The 21,855-nt window shown below is 52.8% G+C and overlaps 1 protein-coding gene across 1 annotated transcript in view; it reads right to left on the reverse strand.

Moving 5' to 3' along the window:
- The window catches only part of LOC112633178 (fibulin-1), a 100,481-nt gene that overhangs the window by 60,770 nt on the left and 17,856 nt on the right, over nucleotides 1–21,855 (reverse strand). Inside the window, exons 3-9 of the mRNA XM_025399622.1 lie at nucleotides 15,736–15,871; nucleotides 13,413–13,575; nucleotides 10,087–10,146; nucleotides 8,309–8,410; nucleotides 7,593–7,730; nucleotides 6,162–6,299; nucleotides 147–294 (exon numbers count right to left, since the gene is read on the reverse strand). Of these exons, the coding sequence (XP_025255407.1) occupies nucleotides 147–294; nucleotides 6,162–6,299; nucleotides 7,593–7,730; nucleotides 8,309–8,410; nucleotides 10,087–10,146; nucleotides 13,413–13,575; nucleotides 15,736–15,871 (885 nt within the window). The remainder of the gene's footprint in view (nucleotides 1–146; nucleotides 295–6,161; nucleotides 6,300–7,592; nucleotides 7,731–8,308; nucleotides 8,411–10,086; nucleotides 10,147–13,412; nucleotides 13,576–15,735; nucleotides 15,872–21,855) is intronic.

Here is a 21,855-nt window from a genome sequence, read left to right on the forward strand (position 1 = left end):
AAGCCCCATGCTTGGGAATTGACAATGGGATGGATGGGCTGATAGAAACGGCTTTGCTTTGGGGATCAACTTTCTGCTTCCAGAGAAGGGAGGGTGTGTGCTGGAAGCAGACAGGAAAGTGGATTTCAGATTTGTTTTCTTAATACCAACCAACACAGCGAGTTCCCTCCTCGTTGAGATGGTAGCCACGGCCACAGTTGGGCACGTTCTTCTGGCACGTGTAGGAGCCCTCCGTATTGATGCATGTATGCCCGGTAGGGCACGGGGCACTGATACTCAAACACTCATTGATATCTACAGCGGGAAAAGACAGAGACCATGTGGTTAAACCTGGAGGGTGTCCCAGAACCCAAAAACTGGATCTCCAAAGAAATTCCCCTTCCCACCTCTTTGCAAAATCACAAATGGAGGGGCTCAACCCCCTCACCCTGGACCACAGAGCCGTCTCCCAACTGGCTCCCAAATTCCATCACTGCACGCTGCCTCAAACACCACCTCTCTGGGCCTTCTTCCTGTCCCTAAATCTCCAGCACCTCCACCGTTCACTGTGCCAAATCGGGACCTGCCTGCCTGGCTTTTCCTGCATTCATCTACTCCACACACTGGGCAAGGTGTTAAGGAGACAGGTGATTGTCCACGTGGTGCCAGCAACTCTGGCTCCCAGCGAGGCTCTAGGCCCCCGCCAATGACTGGGCTTCACAGGGCCTATGCTGACCCAGGCCCACCCGGGAGGTGCCATGGCTCCGAGCTCACTGCATGGCAATCTCCTTCCTTGAGTGGACATACCTCTGACATGAGGACCGTAGGGCATTTATCTTTGATGACATACAATGAGCAAGTGTGAACCCGTGAATGGTCCAGGAGGACCATGCCACACATGGATTCCCTCCTTCTGCTCAAATTCGGAGGAAGAATGCACAGATTGCACTTTCTGAGAGAGGAAGTGGAAAAGGACCTCAGTGTCTAAACATCACCTTGGAGAACCCTGCTAAGACACTTACAAAGCATCTGGGGCTGGGGGACAAAGAGAGGGAGTGATGGTAGAAAACCCCTGAGCATAAGTCAGAAAGGAGGACAGCTGTACTCCTCTCCCTGCCAGCCAAGTCCACCCTCCTCAGCCAAATGAGTCCGTCTTTGCACTGACCGTGCAGCAATTTAGTTTACAAAAGCTTTTATATCCATTACCGCTCTCGAGCACCACAGCCAGCCTGCAAGTGAGGTGATACCGGTATCACTATCATTACTGCCTGCGCTTTATAAACAGGAAACCAAGGTCCAGAGACGGAATGGGTGGAGTCAGGAGCCAACCGGGACCTAGGTCTAGAACCAGGATCTCCTGCTTCCCAGCTCCCTTAAATCAGTGGCCAGCAAATGATGGCCCTTGGTTCAAATCCAGCTTACACCTACTTTTGTAAATAAAGTTTTCTTAGCGTGCAGCCAGGCCCACTCTCTTACACATTGCTCAGGGCTGCTTTTACACTGCAACTGGCAGAGTCCAGTGGTTGCTACAGAGACTGAAGTTGTTATTTACCATCTAGCCCCTCTAGAGAAACAGCTGGGTGGCCCCTGCCCCGTAACATGAATAAATGCAGCGTTTAGCAGAGTGGTGGCTGCCTTCCCCCAGGTGCTGCAGGCTCCTCACTCAGACTGCATTCCCCAAACTCTGTTCCCCAGAACAACAGTGTCCCTCAGAACATCGTGTGCTCCACAGGGGTAAGACCTGGCTCTCAATGAATGAATGAATGAATGAATGAATGAATGAATGAATGGGAATGAATAAACAGAGAGAAAATCAATGTAAAACATCGGTTGAGTTTGGGAACATGGCGCCCGATCTTTCCCTCCCAGGGATTCACATGGGAAAAGCCCAAGCTGCCAAGGTCCCTGTTCACTTGCTTCCCCCCGTGCTTCCTAGATTCAGCGGAACCCCTTCCTGCCCCAGGACATGCCGACATCCCAGGCACAGGTCAGCCGGGGCATGTGGGAAGCCCTGGCCCATTCCCTCCTCCCCACTCAAGAAGAAAGGAAGAGGTCGGGGGTGGTGGCTCATGCCTGTAATCCCAGCACTTTGGGAGGCCGAGGGGTGGATCACCTGAGGTCAAGAGCTCGAGACCAACCTGGCCAACATGGCGAAACCCCATCTCTACTAAAAATACAGAAAGCAGCCAGGCATGTTGGTGGGCGCCTGTAATCCCAGCTACTTGGGAGGCTGAGGCAGGAGAATCGCTTGAACCCAGAAGAGAGGACGTTGCAGTGAGCCAAGATTGTGCTACTGCACGCCAGCCTGGGTGACAGAGCGAGACTGTCTCAAAAAAAAAAAAAAGAGAAGAAGGAAGAGGAGGAGGGGGAGGGAAGGAGGGGAGGGGAGGAGGGAGAGGAGGAAGAGGAAGAGAAAGGAAGACAGCAGCAGCAGGAGAGGATTCGAAGAAAAAGAGCAAAGAAAACCCAACAAAGCCATGCTGGTCTCAAAGCCCTCAGTGACCCAACCTTAAGGTCCTAGAAAATTTTCCATGTATGATAGGGGCAGAGACCTCTGCTTCCTGGAACCCTGACCCACCCCTTGTGCTAGCTCTGCAGGAAGAGCTCTTCTGCTACAGGCAGGAGGCTCAGAGGGGCTCTTGGGATCCCAGGATGGTTCTCGGAGCTCCAGGAAGATGGATTCTGGCTACACAAGGGAATTGGCGCTTCCCACCATGGACCGTGCTATTCCTGGGTGAGGGAGCGGGTGCCAGGGGCAGAGGTGTGGGAGCAGAGGACCCAGGGTGCGTGCTGGGGGACCAGGACCTGACATAGAACCTTTTCAGCCCTCTCCCAGACGGCCTGAAACTATCTTCTATCTTGACGTATTTTCTCGTTAGAAAGAAATATTTCTGCTGATGCAGTCGTTTTTTAAGAGAAACGTTTTTTAAGAGTTGTTTTTTTAACATAAAGGTGCTGACATGAAATGATTTCTAAGTACCCTGTCAAGAGGGGAAAAAAGCAAGTGACAGAACAGTCGGGTCCCATTTTCATAAAAGGAAAAAAAAAAAAAAAAAGTGTCCAGGGAGCAGAGAGCCCAGAAGGGCTCACAGACCCTGCCAAGAGGCAGGCAGGATCGCGGGGGAGGAGCGTTTACTTCCTACACTTAGGTTTCCTTTGCTGATTTGTACATCAAGACGCATATAGTTTTTGAAATAAATAGAGATCTTTTAAAACAACGAATCCTGAGCTTGACTGCAAAGATTGAGAGCACATGAAAAGGGGAACCCCACCCCCATCCTGGCATCCCACGCTGAGGGGACCCTGAGGGAGATGAACATTTGGCTTTTAATGCCGTCACTGAGGACCCAGGGAGATGGCAAGGAACAGCTCAGGGCTGCCAGGCTGGCCTTCAGCCCACAGCCTGCTTGCCAGTCCTGGAAGGACAGTGAGGGGACGGCTCCCGAGCCTCAGCCCCTACACAGTGCTGCACCCTGTAGAGAGGAAAGTCAGGGCTAGGTTGAGACTTGCAAACGCTGCCTCGGGGCTGATTTTGCCATGAGTCAGGGTTTCCGTCTGCAGTCCACGCCAGCCTCCTCCGGACCCCCCTTTGGGCAGGCTGCAAGTCTGAGCAGGACTATCCTCCCCGCTGGCCCTGGAGAGCCCATGGCTTCCCTACTCACCACCCCCTGCACTGAGAAACAACCATCCTTCCCTGCTGGCAGGGGACTGGCAAAGGGCCAACTGGCAGCCGAGCCACAGCCCCCAGCTCAGAAGTCTCCCCCAGGGCATGACAGGGAAGCTGTAACAGTGGAAGGCTGGGGCGGGTTTCAGATACGGCCCCTGTCCTAAGGGCTCACTATTCCACTTGTCTTTTTTTTTTTTTTTTTTTTTTTGGTGAAACAGAGTCTTGCTCTGTTGTCCAGGATGGAGTGCAGTGGCGCGATCCTGGCTCACTGCAACCTCCGCCTCCTGGATTCAAGCGATTGTCCTGCCTCAGCCTCCGGAGTAGCTGGGATTACAAGGCGCCCACCACCATGCCCGGCTAATTTTTATATTTTTAGTAGAGATGGGTTTCACCATATTGGTCAGGCTGGTATCAAACTCCTGACCTCAAGTGATCCACCCACCTTGGCCTCCCAAAGTGCTGGGATTACAGGCATGAGTCACCGTGCCCGGCCACATCCACTTGTCTCGGTGGTTAAAAAAATGCAGTGGGGGAAGAGCTCTGTCTCCAAACCACTATTTCAAATAAACGATCAATACAGATTTCTCTAAGAAAAAGTTGAAATAGAAGTAAGATAGAAATTTACACTCCCTTGCTCATGGCAGGGGAGAGGTGATGTGGCCACCCCAGATGGAGCGGTTCTGACTAGTGTGATCTGTAGCTGGGATTCCTCATCTTTTCTCCTAAAGAGTCTCTCTGACCTCAAAGGCAGGACCCAGGAGCGTCTGCCAAGCAGAGGCCGAGGGAAAGCCGGTGGATCAGGACTTAGGCGCTGACCGCAGTGGCCTAGCCAGGCAGTTAACCTGACAACGGCAGGGGAAAGCAAGACTCACCTCCCGTCTTTCCAGAACTAGAAACCCAGGCCAGCCGGCTCCCCGCTCGCACCCCATGCCACTCCTCTAGCGTAAGCGGTCTTTCCCAGGCCTCCTACATTAACACTGAGTTCACATGAGAGTCTCTCTTTTCATATTAGGATTTCTCTGATATCAGCAGAGTTTCTTTTTTTTTTTTTTTTTTTTTTTTTTTGAGATGGAGTCTCACTCTGTCACCCAGGCTGGAGTGCAGTGGCATGATCTCACCTCACTGCAACCTCCGCCTCCCGGGTTCAAGCAATTCTCCTGCCTCAGCCTCTTAGGCAGCTGGGATTACAGGCGCCCACCACTACACCCAGCTAATTTTTGTATTTTTAGTAGAGACGGGGTTTCACTATGTTGGTCAGGCTGGTCTCGAACTCTTGACCTCAGGTGATCCGCCTGCCTCAGCCTCCCAAAGTGCTGGGATTGCAAGTGTGAGCCACCGCACCCGGCCAGAGTTGCTTTTCTTATTGTGGTAAACTACATGTTTACCAAATGAACTACATGTGAACTACAAATTTTACATGCCATCGTAACCCTTTTAAGTAGACGGTTCAGGGGCATCAGTGCATTCACACTGTTGTGCCACCATCTCCCCCATCCATCTCCAGAACTTTTTCATTTTTCTCAAACTGAAACTGCACCCATGAAACACTCACTGCCCAGCCCCTGGCACCTTCCATTCTACTTTCTGTCTCTATGAATTCAAATACTAACACAGACTATTTTTTACTTTTATATTTTATTTTATTTTTGAGACAGGGTCTTGCTCTGTTGCCCAGACTGGAGTGCAGTAGCATTCCAGCTGGATCACAGCTCACTGCAGCCTCGACCTCCCTGCTCAAGGAATCCTCCCACCTCAGCCTCTCAAGTAGCTGGGACTACAGGCGTACGCCACCACACCCAGCTAATCTTTTGTAGAGATGGGATCTCACTATATTGCCCAGGCTGGCCTCAAACACCTGGGCTCAAGCAATCCTCCTGCCTCAGCCTCCTAAAGTGCTAGGTTTACAGGTGTGACCCACCGTGCCCAGCCAAGTATTTTTTAAAACAATTTTTTAATAGGCTAAATGCCTGTGGCAAGGAATCACCACTCGCCAAGTGCTTCCTGTGTACCAGTACTTCGCAAGGACTCGCCTAATCCTGGCCTCAAGTCTATTAGCCAGATACTATGATTACTCCCATTTTATAGAGGAAAAAATTAAAGCTCAGAAGAAGTCATTTTCTTGGGTCACTCCGTTTAAAACCAGATGTCTCTAACTCCAAAACCCAAGCTCTTTCATCTAAACCCAGATCAGCCAACTGTGGCCCTTGGGCCAAACCCAGCCTGCTGCCTATTTTTGTAAATAAAGTTTTATTGGAACACAGCCACACCCATTTGTTTACAGACGGCCCTTGGCTGCTTTAGACTATAACAGCAGAGTTGAGTATCATGATGGAGACCATATGGCCCACAACGGCTAGGGTATTTGCTCTATTTGCTGTCCAGCCCTTTACACAAAAAGTTTGCCAACCCCTGTTCCGTACACCATGCGGCCCCTCAGATTCCAGAGGCCTGCCCCAAGGCTAGATCGCTGGCCCCTCCTGGAATAACCCACTAGTCCTGGCAGCACACGTCTTACCAATACAGTTGCCTAGAGCATCTTGTATAAAGCCACTCTTGCACTGTAGCTTGGGTCGGCAGCGGAAGGATCCCAGAGTATTCTGACAGATAAAATCGGGGAGGCAGTTATGAATACCACTCTCACACTCGTCAATATCTGGTACATCATAAAAAAAGGAAATTGTTAGCAAGAGTCCTGCCAGAAGCATCTTATAACACTTTAAAATCACAAGAAAGATTTTTCTAATGCTCATTACTCAGACTATAACCCAAAACATTCTAATAGGGAAATCATACACAAAAAGGACTTCACTGAGCCAAATCGTGCTCCAGTTGCTAAAGACTTAAAAAGCTGACTTTTTTCCCAAGGCTCTTATGAGGCAAACTGTCTGTTATAATAAATCACCCTGGCATTTTCCTGGCAGGTATATATATATTAGTATTCATTCAGGCTAAGTGTATGTTTAGTTTAGATCATAAAGCAATTATCTTAGTGGCAACAAACACAGTCTCTATAAACATATTCATTCTGAAGCCTTCACAATATTCCAAATATTAACAAGGGTTACGGTCATGACAGGATGTGATGGGCTGCCCTTCCCTTGAAGTTCATGGCTGTCAAATGGTCACATGTGTATACTCAGCTGGCTTGGCCACTGGGCTCTTGGGGTCCAAACCACCCAGCTGGTGTGCGGGGGTGGGGAGGACAGAACTTGCTCTGTGGCCCTCAGATGTCAGAAGGGATGTGTGCTTTGAAGTTACTCTCATGATACAGTGAGTGACACTTTTACACAAGTGGATTTGTCCTTCTGAAAGGCTTGAAACGCTCTGCAAAAACTGTGTTCTAAACGATCCTCATCAGAGCCTCCCCATCTGCCAAATAACACCTAAGGCTTGGCGGGGAGGGCTGGCAGCCAGAAATGCCATGTGTTTACGCAGTGGAAGGGGATACGCTTTGAACTTCAAGGAAGCCTGGATTCGGATGGAAGGCAGCTGTTGTGCAAAAACAGTTGTGGGGTTTTTTTTGTTTTTGTTTTTTGCTTTTTTCTTTTTTTTTTAGAAAGTACATGTAAGAACCTGAAATTCATCTCTGGTCTTGATTTTAAATAATCAGGCACTGAGCCTTTTTAGAAAAACAAATCTGCCATCATTGACTCCACACCGTAAGAACGTAAATCTTTCCTAATAGCAGAACTAACCGGTACTGGTGCACTACTGTCAACTTTTTCAGTGTTCTGAACATTACTGGCAAGCACTTTCACTTTCCATCCCACCCGTCCAGACACCCTGGTGGGTATAACCAGCTCCCTCCTGCAGATGAGCAGGCAGTCGCCCAGGCAGCCACACAGGGCGCAGGACTGCGGGAGCCCAGACCCCAGAGCTGCCCTTCCCACCGCACCGTATCTACACCTGGGAGACCAGGTTTACGGACTCGGAGCGCGTGCTGTACCTTTGCAGCTATTGTCCTCGGTGAGCTCATAGCCAGTCCCGCAGCTGCTGTCCCGCTGGCAGCGGAAAGAGCCCACTGTGTTGATGCAGGATTCTCCAAGCCGGCAGCTGTGGCTGCCGGTGATGCATTCATTGACATCTAGGAGAGACCGAGGCAGGGCAGGGGTGACCAGCAAGAACGACCCATCCTGATACATCCTCAGGAGGAATGTGCCAAAGCCACGGTGGAAGTGGTTCCCTGCACCCTCACAAACTGAGCTGAGGCCCACCATGTGCACATCTAGGCTGTGGACCGCATGGAGCCGAAAGCAGTGATTTCTCTCCCAGGCTAAACTTCTTATCTACTGCTTTTTCTGAGACTGGAGTTATGTGGTCCTCAAGAACCCCGTAAGTGGGGGCGGCATCTTCTCCATCTCCCCCATCTCACAGACTGAGGGATGTGCCCAAGGCCACTCAGCAGATCCTGGACCCGGAACCTGGTTAGACCCCAAATCCATCCTCTTTCCCAACGCCGGTGCTTATATTGCCTTGGAGGGGAGTCTTGGCAGGGGCCTCTGCACTGCAAACTCCAGGGTACGAGAAAGCGAGTCCTGGGCTGCTCTCCACCCCTGAATGGGGTCTGGGCTGTACAAGGCAGGCTCTGTTCAGCCCTCCAGCACAGGCTCCCAAGCACAGTGACCTGCCAGTCCTGCTGGCACCTGAGACAGAGACATTTACCTTCACAGGAGACACCATCAGAGAGCAGCTGGTAGCCCACGAAGCAGGAGCAGACCACCTCATCACCCGTGTCTCGGCACTGCTGCTTGCAGGGCCCGCCTCCTGGAAGGACAGCATGTGTGAGCCAGGGCTGGACGCACCCCAGACACTGCGTGGTTTCTAGCTCCGTTCAGGCTGGGTCACAGAAAACGCCTTCTGGGCACATGAACCCAGGAAGGCAGGCTGACCTGGCTGGAGCCCACCTGCAGCTCTCCTAGGAGACCCCCAGGATCTGGCTCTGGACACCCCTCAGGGGCTGCTGCTTCAGGTCCCAACCTCCCCATCTGGAAAACTCAGGTGGTGTGCAGGGTGCCCTTTGTAGGCTGGAGTGGACCTGGAAGGGGCGAGGCAAAGAAGAGCTCACCGCTGGCCACGGACATGGGGGTGTGGGCTCCACGTGGAAGGTCAGGCCCCAACTAGGCCTCATGTACCTGCTCCTCACTGAACTCTCGAGCTGTCTCGCTGCTCCAAGCCCACTACCATGGCCTGAACTCCTGCAGCTGCCCAGCTGGCTGTGGCCACAGCCTCCTACCTGCAGAGCCCAGTAGCACCCCACAACCTGTTCTTCCTACAGGGCGGCCAGAGTGATGCTCAGAGTGCAAATCTCATCAGGATAAGCCTCGACCAGGGAAAGATTCTACAAGACACACTTCTAACTGCTGCCAGTCTGCCTGCTTCTCGGGCCCCTCCCTCTGGCCCTCTAACCCCACCTCCTTCCCCGGACCACGGCCACCCAGAGTCCTGCTACAGTGGGTCGGTGCCCTTTACACGGTTTCAGGTCTCCCTGAGGATCCTTTCGGGGTTATTTTCCCAGTTAATCCTGCCTCCTCCTTGCAGACCAGCTCTCCCCTCCCCAGAAAGCTCCTCCCATAGCCCTGAGGCTGGCTGGGGCTCTCGGTCACTCCCATCCTCCCTCTACCAGGCCCCTAGACCAACTATCACTGGGCACTGACTGCATCATTTGGGGATTAAACTGGCTCCTAATTAACACCCTCACCACAGGGCGAACCACTGAAAGAGCTTGTGGGGCAGATCTGCAGGTCTAGACATGCCGGAATGTTCCATGAAAGAAAAACACTTTTATCATATGAAAAACAAACCTGCAAGGCCCTTACTTAAATGTGCAAACATCTCCTTGTGAGGCAAATGAATATCACCAATGGTGACAGAACTGTGGCTGGGGCTCCAGGGGCACAAAGGCAAGGAACACTTAGCCCCCTCCTCTCCCCTGAGAGCCTGGGGGAGGCCCCTGTCACCTTCGCAAGGCCTGGGGACTCGGTAATGTGCAGGCTTTCCACACCAGCCCTCACCAGGGCCCCTCCTCGGTAAGCCCACCCTTCCCCTCCCCAGGCGGCCCCAGATCTGGAAGGGGGAAGGGAAGGAGGAGCTGGGAGTCTAGGACTCCTCAGGGCGGAAGTGGCTCACGGCTGGCTCCCAGCCAGAGGGCACTTTGCAGGGTAAACCGAAGCAAAACCTGGGTTCCAACTTCCAGTGAGATCAGCATTGAGATTCCTTGGCTTTATTTTGGTTTGTTTGTTTGTTTTGAGACAAGGTCCAGCTCTGTCGCCCCGGCTGGAGTGCAAAGGTGCAGTCATACCTCACTGCAGCCTCAACCTCCTGGGCTCAAGGGATCCTCCTGCCTTGGCTTCCCAAAGTACTAGGATTACAGGCCTGAGCCACCTGGCCGGCCCCTTGGGGTTTGTTTAAATACCAACTCATGGGAGACGCCGGAGTCTCACCTCGGCAGCGGTCATTCAGGTATGGGTCCTCTTGTTCCTCTGCCACCTCAGTGATCTTATCTAAGGGGGAAAAAGACCAATCAAACATTTATCCAAGCACTTATCCATCTTATCCTGAAAGAAACTCCCAACATTCTCTCTTCTTGTCACTATCAGGCAGTAATGCCCATTTGAACATCTTACATAAACAGCTAAGTATTAACTCTATCCTCTTTAAGATGGAATTACACTTGTAAATGTATAATTGATCTCTGATCCATTATAGGCCAGGCGTGGTGGCTCATGCCTGTAATCCCAGCACTTTGGGAGGCCAAGGCGGGCGGATCACCTGAGGTCAGGAGTTCAAGCCCATCATGGCCAACCCGGTGAAACCCTGTCTCTACTAAAAATACAAAAATTAGCCGAGTGTGGTGCCATGTGCCTGTAATCTCAGGTACTCAGGAGGCTCAGGCAGAAGAATCATTTGAACCCAGGAGTTGGCGGTTGCAGCAAGTCAAGATCACACCATTGCACTCCAGCCTGGCCGACAAGAGCGAGACTCCGTTTCAAAAAAAAAGGGATCAATTATAACAGAAAGAGCACAGACACAAAGGCCTGTAATCATTGACTTCATGCTGGGTGCTGTTGCCATAGTCCAAATTACTCGACCAGCTCAGCAAATGCAGTCACAGCCTTGCTATAACAATTAACACACGCCCTCCAAGTCTAAAGCGATGCACGCAGTAAAAACTTGTGTCTCCTGACTGATTCTATCAAATGCTATTATGTGTTTGTAAAGGGTTACTCTCCATTTCGGTACTTATTTGTCGCAGGCCAGCACCAGTCTGGGGACCTTCTGCATGGCCCCGAGGAAGCAAACAGTGGTCCACGGCACAGGTAGCAGTGGGAGGAAGGTGCGGCTGTGAAGACAGGAAGCCCTCCCAGAAGAGGGAGCATGCAAGGAAAGTCTGGGGCAAGGACTGAAGCAGATAAAAGATGGAGAGATAAAGCAAACATCTGGAGCTGCAGAAAAGCCCAGAGATTGCTCACGCTGCAGACATAAATCAGTGAAAATCCGCCCCGAGACGCAGGAGAAATCCTCCTCTAGCACGAAAAGTTTGGGTTTGTTTAAAGTGAAAATGTCATCTCTGATTTCAAAACCCAAGGAAAGGAAGGAGGCAGAATGTGGCCCCAATCCCGCTTGATGACTGTGACATCTGAAATCATCTCAGTGGCATCCATGGGGCCCTGGACTTGAAAAGCTAAGAACAAGAAGTGAAAGATGAGTCCCAGGTGACCCGGGTCCCCTGTGACCCGGGACCCTACAGCCTAGACTTGAAAAGCTAAGAACGAGAAGTGAAAGCTTCCCTGCGTCACCTGGGATCCTACAGCCATCAGCTTGACTTAGAGACTACAGGTCTGAGAGTTCTTCCCTTTCACCCCTTCAGGCACCGCCCCATTGCTTTATTTATTTTATTGTATTTTTTTTTTTATTTTTTTGAGACTGAGTCTCGCTCTGTCACCCAGGCTGGAATGCAATGGTGCCATCTTGGCTCACTGCAACCTCCACCTCCCGGGTTCAAGCAATTCTCCCTGCCTCAGCCTCCCAAGTAGCAGGGATTACAGGTGCCCGCCACCACGCCCAGCTAATTTTTGTATTTTTAGTAGAGACAGGGTTTATCCATGTTGGTTAGGCTGGTCTCGAACTCCTGACCTCAGGTGATTCGCCTGCCTCGGCCTCCCAAAGTGCTGGGATTATAGGCATGAGCCACTGTGCCCGTCTTGCGCCTCTTTATTTCGTAAGAGAGTGGGGGAAAAACTCAGAAAGAAGAGGGAATGGGCTGAAAACCACACAGCAAGCTTGGCCCAGGCAGAGTCCTGCCTTCTTCCAGGTTAATTCTGTTACAGCACGAAACCATGGCATAAGTGTAAGAGACTACTGGACAGCCACGAAGTCTCCTGAACCCTGTAACTGAACCACACAGAAATGCAGGGCGAGGACACAGAACTGGGGTCACACAGCTGAGAGTGATCTTGAAGCTGCTCTTGGGGTCACATGCCCCTTTGCTGAGTAAGTGTCTATTATTTGACAGAGCATAGCCAGCTATTAGCCAGCGATGGCCCCCGGCTGCTCGTTCATACGTCATCAGCTCCAGATGGAGAAGGCACTGGCTGGGAGGTGGAAGGCCAGGGTCTCCCTCCTCCACATGCTGGCCGTGTGATCTTGAGCATCAGACCCTCACCCAAAAAGTGAGAGCAAGGCCAGCCACCCACGCTGCCCCAGGCAGCTGAAGGGACAAGGGGAGATAGTGAGGGCAGACGCTTATGGGGCCAGGTGCTGCACTCAACCCTTGATACCTAATCTCACACTCCATCCTCCCAGTATCTGATGAAGTAGGACTGCAACTATCCCCACTTCCCAGATAAGGGGACCGAGGTGCACATTAGGACTGGGATGGGAACACGCATTTGTCCGATCCCGGACTCCAAGCAAGCAGCGTCACTCCAGGACGGCGGCTCTCAGATAAGGTCACAAACACGAATGTCTCTGACAACTGGAGTCAGTCCATGCGGGGTTAAGGCAATGGTGACATGGATGCACATGTTACCTGTAATGGTTCATTTTAAGTGTCAATTTGGCTGGGCTATGGTCCTCAACTGTTTAGTCAAACACTAGCCTGGACACTGCTGTGAAGCTATTTTTTAGAGATTAATATTGGCCCGGCACAATGGCTCACACCTGTAATCCTAGCACTTTGCGAGGCCAAGGCAGGTGGATCACCTGAGGTCAGGAGTTCCAGATCAACTTGGCCAACATGGTGAAACCCCGCCCCTACTAAAAATGCAAAAATTAGCCAGGCGTGGTGGTGCACACCTGTAATCCCAGCTACTCGGGAGGCTTAGGCACAAGAATCACTTGAACCCAGGAGGTGGAAGTTGCAGCGAGCCGAGATCACACCACTGCACTGCACTCCAGCCTGGGTGACAGAGCAAGACTCTGTCTCAAAAAAACAGAAGAGATTAATATGTAAGTCTGTTGATGCTGAGAAAAGCAGATCATCTTCATACCGTGGGTGGGCCTCACCCAATCAGCAGAAGGCCTTCAGACTGGCCTCCCCCGGGGAAGGCAGCATTCTGCCAGCACACTGCCTTTGAACTCCAGCTGCAAGGCCCCTCCTTCTCTGGGACTCCAGCCTGCAGGCCTGCCCTGCAGATTTTGGACTTGCCAGACCCCACGATCACATGAGCCAAGTCCTTAAAATCTCTTTCTCTCTAATCTCGTTCTATATACATATCCTGGAGAACCTTAATACACTGCCCACAAGGGAAGGAAGGGGGAAACTTACCTGTTTCTTGGAGGCTCCTGACATCCAAGTCTCCAGTCTCCTGGCTCTTGACACAGCACGCCCGGAAGACCTGTCCACACTGGTAGCCGACCATGAGGCTGTACTCGCAGCTCTGGCCCTGGGCCTGGGCCGCCCTCCCCAGCAGACAGCAATGGCAGCACCTCTGCAAACACAGGTGGAGATCCCGGATGGAGGAGCGGGACAGACAGCCCAGTGGGGCCCATGAGCGGCTTCAGGGGATGCCTCTCTGAGCCCCTTGTCCACACAACCTGGAGAGTGGTGACCCAAGCCTGGCTTAGATACCACTTCTAAATGTCAGCAACAAATAGCAAAGCAAGCCGATCCCCCTACCCCAAACCATCTAGGCCCCAGTTTTGAAAGGAACCTTAAAGGGCCTGGCATCCACCTCCCCTCCCCACCCCAACACGCAATTGCACCCCTCAACATCCCTGCCCTGCCCAGCGACCACCTGGCTCTGCTCACACACCTCCAGGAGGAGGGAGCTTCTTATAGCACCGTGCACAAGCTCCAAAGTTCTGTTCCCTTTGCATGGTCTGAGGTTTCTCTACCATGCCCGGAAGAATGACACGCATGCATCTTGCCTCTCCGTTTTTGAGTTAGGGGGGTTCAGGCAGCAGGAATCGTACCGTGCATTTGAAAGCACAGGAACTTCAAGTCGAGTCATCAAGCAAGGTCCAAGGACAGGGTGGCTCTCTGCCACCCGGACCCAGGTCCCCATAGTTACTTCCAAGTCCCTGTGGCCTCACACCTGAGTCCCAGAAGCAACATTTGCCCTGACACATGAAAAGCCCTGCTTCAGTCTTTATTAAGTGGTTATCCTAAGAAGGAGCACAGAACTTTCCAAACAGTCCCCAGCAGGAGCCGGGAGGTGTCTGCCTCAGTTACGTGGTGTTGATGGGTCTTCCAGGCCGCGTATCCTACGCCCTCTGCTGCCAGAAAGTGTAGGGAGCATCAGTTACCTCGTCCATCTTTTGGGGTGTGAGTAATCCTTCCCGGAAACACAAATCGCTCATCTGTCAAAGCGATCTGTTCCCACTGCTGCTAGAATGTTCTGTGCTTTTTACACACCTCTCAAGTCTGGGGACATGGGCACAGCTGTGCGCCGGACAGACGGCATCCGCAAGGCCCAGCCCTGCATTGGGTGCCGGGGCTGGGGGCAGTCATTAAACATCCAAAGTCCTGGTTCCCAGGCACTCCCACCCTCACCCCACCCAGCTCCCTCCTGGGCCAGAGCCCTGCCCTGTGAAAGCCCACACAGGCCAAGGTGGGCAGGGGGCTTGGGACCCCCAATTCCTCCACACAGAGGCCCTCCACAGCCCCGTCTATCTGCAGAATCCCCACAAAGGAGCTCCCACACCTCCTCCTGGAATCCAGACTTCCTTCAGATTCTTGCTTCTTAAAATGATTCCAACACCTTCCTAAGCAGGAACGGGAAGCTTCTTCCAGGGAATGTATTTTCGTCATCTGGCGCCTCCAACAGGAGCCCAGCTTCCCAACCCGAGCTCCTCCAGGCCCAAGTTCCTCCTGGCGGGGTTTGTTTTCCTTGCTGGCTGGGTGGTGAGGGAGGGATGGCCTGGACACCTCGGGTTTACTGCCAGTGTTCAGACCGGGAATACGATCACGCACCTTTCCACCTCTTGCAAAGACGCAGCCCTTCCATGGCCATAGTGGTCCTGAGTGACCTGCTAGCACGTAGGGTCCTAGGAGCACTCAGGGAAGAGGACTCTGCCATTTATTCACAGATTACCTTCAGGGTAGGATCCCGTCTGGGTCCCTGACAGGACTGCAGAGAGGCCATTTTGGAGGATGGGCCTCTCTGAACCTCAGTTTCCTCTTCTAGGGTGGTTATAGAGGTCAGATCTTATCAGAGGTCTTAGGGAGGGCCCATTTTTACCTCTGGACCCTGACTAGTCTGTGGGTAGAGAAGCCTGAGAGCCTCCTGGGTAGGTGAGAGTGCCTACCCCGAACTGAGAAGATTCTGAAAGCCCAAGAGGAGCCCTGCTTTGACTTCCGCGTCTGCCCAAAGCCTGGAGACGGGCAGTTCTCAGGGCAAGGCCAGATCACTTCACCCCCACCGCCTCGTGGGAGGCTCGGCCCAGGTGTCCTCCCGGGTTTACGGCTACAGGGGAGGGGGAGAAATACTGGGGTTTTCCACCTCCCTCCTGCCCCTACACCCAGCTGCTCACGAAGAAAGGTGGCCTGAGGCAGGGAGCGCTGACGGACAGTGTCGCTCGGCTGGGAGGGCCTGGGTCTGCCGACTAGTGAGGACGGGCAGCGACCCCACACGGTCTTTGGCTCTCACCTTCACAAACGTGGCCTCCAGGCTAGCGTTGTCACCACGGGGCGCGACACAGTGGTCCTGCTGGTTGGCCAGGCTGATGCCCGTGGCACAGTGCAGCTCCTCCAGCTGGCTGTGGCAGCACTGCTCCTGTACCATCCTGTGGGGGAAGGGTGGGCTGGGCCAAGGCTCTGTGGGCAGGGGGCCCGGGGTATGAGGTCCTCGGGGGTGGGGGTGCTCTCACATTTGAGCCTCCCCTTCCCTGCTCCCACAGACACAGAGAGAGAAACACACAGCGCCCCAGTGTCACACAGAAGGAGCTCAATTAGCATTTAGTTAGAAAGGTTTGGCCGGGCACAGTGGTTCACACCTGTAATGCCAGTGCATTGACAGGATGAGGTGGGAAGACCAGTTGAGCCCAGGAGTTTGAGACCAGTCTGGGCAACATGGTAAGATCCTGTTTTTTTCTTTCTTTCTCACTTGTTTTTTTGAGATGGAGTCTTGCTCTGTCGCCCAGGCTGGAGTGTAGTAGTGTGATCTCGGCTCACTGCAGCCTCTGCCTCTCAGGTTCAAGTGATTCTCCTGCCTCAGCCTCCCCAGTAGCTGGGACTACAGGCATGTGCCACCACACCTGGCTAATTTTTGTATTTTTGTAGAGACGGGGTTTCACTATGTTGGCCAGGCTGGTCTGGAACTCCTGACCTCAGGTGATTTACCCACCTCAGCCTCCCAAAGTGTTGGGTAAATTACAGGGGTAAGCCACCGTGCCTGGCCTCTTTTTTTTAAAAAAAAAAAAAAAGACAGAATGCAGCATGGTGTCTGGAGTCAGAGTCAGGAGGCCCAGTTTTGTCTCCAGAGCGGCCATGTCACTCCTCTGAGCACTAGGCTTCACCCGCAAAATGTTCCTGCTGATTTGAAAACCAAAAAGCGGCGGGGGGCTGACTCTGGGCCTGACCTTCCATCCCTTTATCAGGTCGAACTCTTCTCAGTGCTCATCCATATTCCAGGCTCAGAGCAAACAGCTTCTGAGAGTCCTGTGGGGTAGCCTGCCCAAGGCCCCAGAGGGAGGGATGGGGGCTGCAATGGCACCTGGCTGCACAGCCCACGCCTCCCAGCCGTGCCGGGGCTCTGGGGAGAAGTCCTCGACCTGCCAAAATCAGCTTCTCTGACACAACCACGAGGCTGTGACAGCTAGGGGCTGGTGTGGGCGGGCTCCAAAGGCAATGAGCAGAAGAGGACTGTGCCTCCAGGAGAGACGGTGGGGGCCTCCCCAGCTTCCCTGCACTGCCAGCCAGGTCACCTCTGCACAAAAATGGCAGCTGCCAGCGCACCTTCCCCCAACCTTCCCTGGGGGACTGGAGGTCTGCACCCGGCTGCCCGTGCGTCTCCAAAACTGCCTTTAGGCTCCGGGATGGAATTACCGAGCTGAGCTAGCCCACGTTTCACTCATGCTTTCGGTGGATTTGCAAATAACAGGCATTTCACGAAACTGCCAGAGCGAGCCACTAGACGTGCATGCATCCATTCAAAAAATCTTGGCTGGCCAGAAAATCACAAGTGTTGGTGAGGATGTGGAGACATTGGAACCCGTGCGCATTGCTGGTGGGAACGGAAAAGGGGCAGATGCCGTGAGGCACAGTTCCTCACAAAATTAAAAATAGAATAATCATAGGACCCAGCAATTCCATTTCTGGGTATATATCCAAAGAACTGAAGCCGGGTTTCAAACCGATACTTGCACACCCATGTTCACAGCAGTTTGTTGTTGTGTTTTGTTTTGTTTTGTTTTGAGATGGAGTCTTGCTTTGTCGCCCAGGCTGGAGTGCAATGTTGCAATCTGGGCTCACTGCAACCTCCGCTTACTGGGTTCTAGGGATTCTCCTGCCTCAGCCTCACGAGTAGCTGGGATTACAGGCGCCCACCACCATGCCCAGCTCACTTTTTATATTTTTAGTAGAGATGAGATATTGCCATGTTGGCCAGGATGGTCTCAAACTCCTGACCTCAAGTGATCTGCCCGCCCCAGCCTCCCAAAGTGCTGGGATTATAGGCGTGAGCCACTGCGCCCGGCCTCACAGCAATATTATTTACAACGCCCCAAAGGTGGAAGCAATCAAGTGTCCCAGGCACCTCAGGGTGTCCAGCTGCCTCAGGCTCACCCCCAATCCCCCTGGCCTCTATCTCACGGCCCCCTCAGCCACCTGGTTACCCTTGTATCTGGTGCTTTCTCCTTGGGACTGGCTCTTGCTGGCTCCACTCCAGCCACCCTGATCCCCTTGCTGTGCTGCCCAGCACCTGCACACCCTCTCCTCTGGGCCGTTCCCTCAGCCTGGGATGCTCTTCCCACTTTCCATACTGCTCACTCCCTTGCCCCATTCAGGTCCTGGCACAGTGAGGCCAACCCCACAGCTCTAAAATTGTAAACCTGCCATGCAGAAGCCCCATCCCTCCCTGTTTCCCTCACGGCACATCCTGCCTTCCCGCAAACCATCAGACTGGCTTATGACTTCCTTTGCATTCGGCATCCCCTGTAGAATGCCACCTACACGAGGTCAGGGGACTTTGCATATTTCGTTCACCGATTTATCCCCACTCACCAGAACGGAGCCTGGCACCTAGCAGGCCCTCAGTGAGATTTGCAAGATAAAGAAGGGGTTAGAGAAATGCTGGGCTGGAAAATGTCAGCTTGGGACCTGCTTTAGGTTTCATTGGGTGTGTTCAAATTCCTCCAAAAGACGCTGAAGGGCATGTGGGTTTAACCTAATCCAAGGTTTTAGGTGGATTTAGATCTGGATCCCAAGGAATGTCGGGCCTTGGTGGAGACCTAGAGTCAAGATGATACATGATGGGAAAACATCAAAGCTGCCATCTTCTGACCAGCACAAACGTGTCCTTGTTGAAGCTGCAGGCTGCTTAACCCCTGCTTGTCCAGAGCCCATGGCTGCAGAGAGGTCGGCCTCTCCCTGCAGTCCTCTCTGAGCCTCTCACCCACTCGGGGAGCTGACACCCCCTCCTTTGGGCCCCGCGGACCCTCAGGGCCTCACACCCTCGACTCTTGCCCAGGAGGGCTGGCCTGGGCTCTCCTGCCCCTGGCTTTCATCCTGCCTCTTCCTGAGCATCAAGAGCCGATACAGCTTTGTCGAATGAACAAAAACTGATTTTACTTCAGCTGGTGAGCCTCACAGGACGCCACTTCAAAAGAAGAGAACTCGGCTGGGCGCAGTGGCTCACACTTGTAATCTCAGCACTTTGGGAGGCCGAGGCATCAGATCACTTGAGGTCAGGAGTTCGAGACCAGCCTGGCCAACATAGTGAAACCCCGTCTCTACTAAAAATACCAAAATCAGCCGGGTGTGGTGGCGGGCACCTGTAATCCCAGCTACTCGGGAGGCTGAGGCAGGAGGATCGCTTGAACCCAGGAGGCGGAGGTTGCAGGAAGCTGAGATTGCACCACCGCACTCCAGCCTGGGCGACACGGCCAGACTCCATCTCAAAAAAAAAAAAAAAAGGAACTGGCTAACACAACAGGCAAACCAGGTGTCAGTGACCCCTGTTTCTTGCATCTTTTAAATATCACTATTAAGAGGATTCTTGTAAATCAGATTTGATTCCTGATCTGCCCTATCCCTTCCCTGCCTTCACTAAAAATGATAATCTGTACAAAACTCATTAGAAAGTCCCTTCATTAGGCCGGGCGCGGTGGCTCAAGCCTGTAATCCCAGCACTTTGGGAGGCCGAGACGGGCGGATCACGAGGTCAGGAGATCGAGACCATCCTGGCTAACACGGTGAAACCCCGTCTCTACTAAAAATACAAAAAAACTAGCCAGGCGAGGTGGCGGGCGCCTGTAGCCCCAGCTACTCGGGAGACTGAGGCAGGAGAATGGCATAAACCTGGGAGACAGAGCTTGCAGTGAGCTGAGATCCGGCCACTGTACTCCAGCCTGGGTGACAGAGTGAGACTCCGTCTCAAAAAAAAAAAAAAAAAAAAAGAAAGTCCCTTCACTAGCATCACTGCACTGCTGGCCACGCCCTGCACCCAGAGCCCTTGCCTCACCCAGATAGGAGCTCTGACCTCCCCGGGTTGGGGAGGCTGGGGCAGGGTCCTGCTCACCTGGGGACCCCCACAGTCACATCAGTGCCTGCCTGCTGAACCCTTACGTGGGCTTCGTCTCACTGTGAGCTGGAGTCCAGGCGCGGCCTCTGATTGGCACAGGCTGCATGAGGTTTGGACCCCAATGAGAACAGGGTAAAGGGGAAGCACGCAGGAAGGGCTGGAGGGCAGCAGAGAGCACCTGGGGCCAGAGGGCAGTGACGTAGGCAGAGCAGGGTGGCTCAGTGGCTCACTGGAGGGGCAGCCTAGGACAGTATGTGGCCCCTGGTCTGTGTGTCTACTGGATGAGTCAATGGGCCAGTCACCTGCATCCGGTGACCTTTGAGTGGTGTCCTAGGCATTAAGCCACATTTCAGGGACACTGTCATATGGAAACTCACGATACTCAGGAGTCTGGACTTGCACCCGCACTTAAAGAGAGAAGGACTGCCCTCTCAGCCATTCTGATGGTATTTCCTACATTTCAGGAAATCTAATGTATGTTTAAAATTTACAAGAAGGCAATGTGTTTGTCCTCTGGGACCCAAAGGAGATTAAAGATAACCCCAAAATTGGCCGGGTGCGGTGGCTCACGCCCATAATCCCAGCACTTTAGGAGGCTGAGGCAGAAGGATCACCTGAGGTCAGGAGTTTGAGACCAGCCTGGCCAACATAGTGAAACTCTGTTTCTACTAAAAATACAAAAATTAGCCTGGTGTGGTAGTGCGTGCCTGTAATCTCAGATACTCGAGGGGCTGAGGCAGGAGAATCGCTCGAACCCAGGAGGCGGAGGTTGCAGTGAGCCAAGATCGACATACTGCACTCTAGCCTGGGTGACAGAGAGAGACTGTTTCACAAAAAAAAGAAAAAAGATAACTCCAAAATTTATCAAAGACATTGGTGAGTAGAAGTCAGAATACATTTGATAGTAACTAAAATCCCCATTCACAAGCAAGGCCCAGAGAGTTGCTGAATCTGTGGCCTCAGTTTCTCTGTCTGCACATAGAGGGGTTACACGGGCTGATGCCTCATTTTCTTTTATTTCAGTAAGTATTAGTAACAGTGGCTCCCTATTATGGGCTAAACTGTGTCTTCCCAAATCCATCTGGTGAAGTCCTAACCCCCAGTATCTCAGAATGTGACTCTATTTGGAGACAGGGACTTTAAATGGGTGATACAGTTAAATGAGGTCGTTAGGGCAGGCTCTAAACCAATAGGACTGGTGTCCTTCGAGGAAGCGGTGAGTAGGACACAGACACACACAGAGGGAAGGCCGTATGAGGACAAAGGGAGAAGAGGGCATCTACAGGCCCAGGAGAAGGGCCTCAGAAGGAACCCACCCTGCCGACACCTCAGTCTCAGGCTTCTGGCCTCCGGAACTATGAGGAGCCAGCGGTTGAACCGCTCTGCCTCTTGTACTCTGCTCTGGCAGTCCTGGAAAACCAATATACCGCCACGGTCTGGCTTTGTGGTGCTGGTTTCATAGGCGATCTCTGATTTTTTTCTTTTGGTGGTGGGGGCACGCAATCTCACTCTTGTCACCCAGGCTGGAGTACAATGAACGGTCTTGGCTCACTGCAACCTCCGCCTCCCGGGTTCAAGTGATTCTCCTGCCTCAGCATCCCAAGTAGCTGGGATTACAGGTGCTCCCCACCACGCCCAGCTGATTTTTGTATTTTTAGTAGAGACGGGGTGTCACCATGTTGGTCAGGCTGGTGTGGAATTCCTGACATCAGGTGATCCACCCACTTTGGTCTCCCAAAGAGATGGGATTACAGGGGTGAGCCACCGCGCCCAGGTGATCTCTGATCATTATGACAACCCCGAAAAGGAGGTATCATGGTGCCTTTGAGCTGGCTCAGGTCACCCAGCCAGAAACCCACCCAGGTTGGTCCACCTCCCCAGCCCTTGTCCTTCCCAGGGCCAGGCTGGCTGCTGTCCGTGCAGATGGTACACAGAATGCTCAGTGCTCATCACCCAGCCTCACTGCAGAAAGGCCAGCGGCCCCTATGACACTTCCAGCATTTCCTGCATCCGCTGCACGCCAGGATC

The sequence above is a fragment of the Theropithecus gelada genome, chromosome 10, assembly GCF_003255815.1.
Source record: "Theropithecus gelada isolate Dixy chromosome 10, Tgel_1.0, whole genome shotgun sequence".
Classification (NCBI taxonomy): Eukaryota; Metazoa; Chordata; class Mammalia; order Primates; family Cercopithecidae; genus Theropithecus; species Theropithecus gelada.